The sequence below is a fragment of the Brassica rapa genome, chromosome A05 (assembly GCF_000309985.2).
Source record: "Brassica rapa cultivar Chiifu-401-42 chromosome A05, CAAS_Brap_v3.01, whole genome shotgun sequence".
Classification (NCBI taxonomy): domain Eukaryota; kingdom Viridiplantae; phylum Streptophyta; class Magnoliopsida; order Brassicales; family Brassicaceae; genus Brassica; species Brassica rapa.
In genome coordinates this window covers 10,849,600-10,851,388 of record NC_024799.2, presented here as the reverse complement: position 1 = coordinate 10,851,388, position 1,789 = coordinate 10,849,600, and the positions used below count along the sequence as shown (strand labels likewise).

The window sequence follows — 1,789 nt, the reverse complement described above, 5'->3', positions numbered from 1 at the left end:
AATTTGAGATTTAAAAATTAGAAAATCAAGATCTATGAAAATCGTTATACGAACCTAAATCATACACACACGAAAAAAAGAGAGATGAAGATGAAGATGAAAATGAAAAACTAGTTTCATATCGTCAAAAAAGTTGGAAAACAATATTGCAGGAAGAAAGAGTATAAGGAAGAAGGTGCTTTCGTAGAAACTAAAACCACTAAAAGACAAAAAAAGAAACAGTAAAAGAAATACGGAAAAGAGATTTGTATATATACATATATATCAGGATTATGGATTAATATAGGGGTAGATATGAAATTAAAATTGTCAAATAGTATCATGGTCATTTACCTAATTTAAGTATCTTATATGGTCATCCAGCGCAAAAACCCAATTTTTTTCCTGATTATTTTATCCAGATTTAAAGACTTGCAGATGCAACATGAATCTAATCAAAGTCTAAAATTTTTATATAAAAAAGGAGAAACAAAGATACCAAAGGAAAGTAGTAATCAGATGCTCAATAAAGAAAAAGTAATCTTGCGAACAAACTCAGAAGCCCAAAAACTAAGTTTAAACTCTTCCTGCGAACACTCACTCAATACACGGGTTTAAGCTGATGAAGCAGCTGCCTTGTTCCTTGGCTTGGCTTCGGTACCTACAGTAAGAAAAATGTGCAATAGTTGGATTACGAACATATTAATTCAAAATGGTGAATGATAAAAAGTTAGTGAAGAAAGGAGGTTGTACCTTCTCTGAAACCGGTCTTGAACCTGCGAGGCACATTGCGAAGATACCTCATCCTTCCAGTTCCTGTAGTCTTTCTACGGATTGCCTTCACACTCCAGTTATCTGACAACATTGAACACACAACAATCAGAACCAACAAACTAATCATTACATAATTTCAAATTCAAAAATGAGACTAACGCGGTTGTTTTTGTACTGGAATCTCTAATTGGCACAAATAATTTATATGCCTAACCAAACTTAATTGGATTAACACTAATTAGAAAAATACAAACTTTATCAAAAAAAAAAAGATTCACGTGGTTATACTAAACAGATTAACAATACGATTCTAAAACAAAGAAAGATCCATTTCTCAATCAAACACGATAAAACGAAAGCTGAGAGAGAGAGAGAGATGCATACACGTCCTCTTGCGAGCGGCGGGGTAGGCACAGGCGGAGCAACGGCTCTTCTGGATGTGGAAACTGCGACGGCCACATCTCACACAGAGTGTGTGACTCTTGTTCCTTCTCTTTCCGAAACTTCCCGTTCCCTTCGTCTGCAATCCTCAAAAAATATCAAATAAGCTGTTGATACCAACATACAAATAAACAAAACGTAGAGAGAGAAAGAGAGAATTGTAGATCACCATTGCAGTTAAGCACTTGCGGTTTCGGCGTCGTGAACGAAATAGGCGAAGAAAACTTTTTTATATAAACCTAGGGTTTTCCTTTTGCCTTCATTTTGTTTTGGGTTTTTGTTGGATCTAAAGGCCCATTAAGGTTTTAATTGGACCTAATGAGTCCCCTGCTCTTAGTGTTTATAGTTTGTACCGATCCTAGCACACATCATGATTATGATTATGTCGACTATAGATTATTGGTGTTAGATTGTTTGTGGTTTTATTTTATGTAGTGTTTGGATTTTTTTATGAACTCATGTAGTGTAGTTTCTTTTTCTTTAAAATAATTGTTACATTTACTAATCAAGATTCTTTTTTAGATGATTTCTTAAATTATAAGAAAACTAGTTTTACCAAATAACTATTTGCTAAATGACTTTTCCGTGTTCATAC

The 1,789-nt window shown here is 33.9% G+C and overlaps 1 protein-coding gene across 1 annotated transcript; it reads right to left on the bottom strand.

The window, feature by feature from the left end:
• Positions 1–427: 427 nt before the first annotated feature.
• LOC103868513 (60S ribosomal protein L37-2) lies at positions 428–1,559 on the bottom strand. The gene is made up of 4 exons (XM_009146607.3): positions 1,364–1,559; positions 1,138–1,273; positions 733–834; positions 428–640 (listed from the first exon to the last, which is right to left on the bottom strand). Exons 1-4 carry the CDS (start codon positions 1,364–1,366, stop codon positions 594–596), a joined length of 288 nt encoding a protein of 95 aa, XP_009144855.1. The 5' UTR covers positions 1,367–1,559; the 3' UTR covers positions 428–593.
• Between the last annotated feature and the right edge of the window lie 230 nt (positions 1,560–1,789).

Excerpts from the sequence above, each read along its gene's own strand:
- LOC103868513 (XM_009146607.3), bottom strand. Across the intron at positions 835-1,137 it reads CGCCGCTCGCAAGAGGACGT|ATAACTGGAGTGTGAAGGCA; the intron begins GTATGCATCTCT and ends CAATGTTGTCAG. Across the intron at positions 641-732 it reads CAAGACCGGTTTCAGAGAAG|GTACCGAAGCCAAGCCAAGG; the intron begins GTACAACCTCCT and ends TTCTTACTGTAG.